The sequence below is a fragment of the Neltuma alba genome, unplaced genomic scaffold (genome assembly GCF_004799145.2).
Source record: "Neltuma alba isolate B1F8T4 unplaced genomic scaffold, ASM479914v2 tig00013120_pilon, whole genome shotgun sequence".
In the NCBI taxonomy this organism is placed as follows: Eukaryota; Viridiplantae; Streptophyta; class Magnoliopsida; order Fabales; family Fabaceae; genus Neltuma; species Neltuma alba.
Genome location: NW_021637442.1, coordinates 31,711 through 33,077, shown reverse-complemented (window position 1 = coordinate 33,077; position 1,367 = coordinate 31,711). Strand labels below are relative to the sequence as shown.

At 31.9% G+C, this 1,367-nt stretch overlaps 1 protein-coding gene across 1 annotated transcript; it reads right to left on the bottom strand.

The window, feature by feature from the left end:
- Nucleotides 1-265: 265 nt before the first annotated feature.
- On the bottom strand, nt 266-735 carry LOC114734638 (stress-induced protein KIN2-like). The gene is made up of 3 exons (XM_028922275.1): nt 682-735; nt 466-534; nt 266-340 (listed from the first exon to the last, which is right to left on the bottom strand). The coding sequence occupies exons 1-3, from the start codon at nt 733-735 to the stop codon at nt 266-268; spliced, it is 198 nt and encodes a 65-aa protein (XP_028778108.1).
- Nucleotides 736-1,367: the final 632 nt, after the last annotated feature.

Below are 1,367 nucleotides of genomic sequence, written 5' to 3'. Positions count from 1 at the left end.
ATAATTTGTAACAATTAATAAATAGAATTTTAAGGTCTGTTCACTCAAATAAAAAATGAAGACTTGATTATGACCAAAAAGTGATGACATTACAAGTAAAAATAGAGAGAGAAAGAGAGAAACAACATGAGAAGAGATTTAACGGAAAAAAAATAATTCAACTTGAAACTCCTAGGTAATCAAAGTGAATTTTAATCACCAATTTAATTTAAAGAAGATCATTATATTATTCAACAAATATTATTCATCATAATAATTATTCATTTCAATTGTTGGCGCCAGCTGCATCCTTCACTGCATCTGCAGCTCCTTGTGCCTTTGCCTGTAACTGTTGACCTCCCTATATATGTACACACAGACATCACACATAACATCATATATGTATGTATAAAATAGGTGTCAAATCTCACAGATATTTATTATATAAATAATTAATTAAGTTCAACTAGTGTAAATGTATAACACCTCTTGTATGGATTCTTTTGCAGATTGTGCTGCATTGCTGGCCTTATCCATCATGCTGCTTGCCTTTTCCTGTATCATTTAAATTATTCGCGCACAAAACATTCTCAATTGTTAATTAACACCGTAATTAATTAAAAGTGAAAAACTTCTTGAAGGGTACATAGTAGATAGATTAGCTATTAGGGAAGAAATTAAAACAAATACAGATAAAGTTACCTGAGCCTGACCCTTGGCCTGTCCGGCATTGTAGCTTGCCTTGTTGGAGTCCATTTTCTCGAGAAAATATATGAACTATATATGATATGAGCTTCAGAAAGGATTAAAGAAGATTAAGAAACGTTAATGATGAGATTGTGACAAATATGAAGATTGAGTTCATATATATACACACGTAGAAGCCCGTCTCTCTCTCTCTCTCTCTCTGTGTGTCCCCCCTCCCTCTTCTCATGCAGAGCCACTTGTCTTGTGGACAAAAACTACGAGATTTCTTCATCGATCCTACCTTGTAGGCTGTAGCCAAAGACTAGGTTTTTAGCCATCAATTATTATCCCAGTTTTAGATTTTAGTTCTGGTCATTTAAATCTTTTCTTCAAAAAAAAAAAAAATTTCACTATTAAAAAACAGTTGATTAGTAACGGAATTTGTGATAGAAAAAAATTCTATCACTAATTTCTAACGAAATTGTGATGGAAATTTAGTCTCTAATTTTTTCGACAGATTGGCAAAGGAATTTTTTCTGTTGCTAATATTAGCGACGAAATTTTTGTTCGTCACTAAATTTTGTCGCTAATCCATTAGAAAATCCGTCAATAAATATTTAGCGACAAAATTTTTTCCATTAGAAATTTCTGTCGCTAATTCCATCACTAAATTGTTTGTCACAGAAGTTTTTGTCACTAAT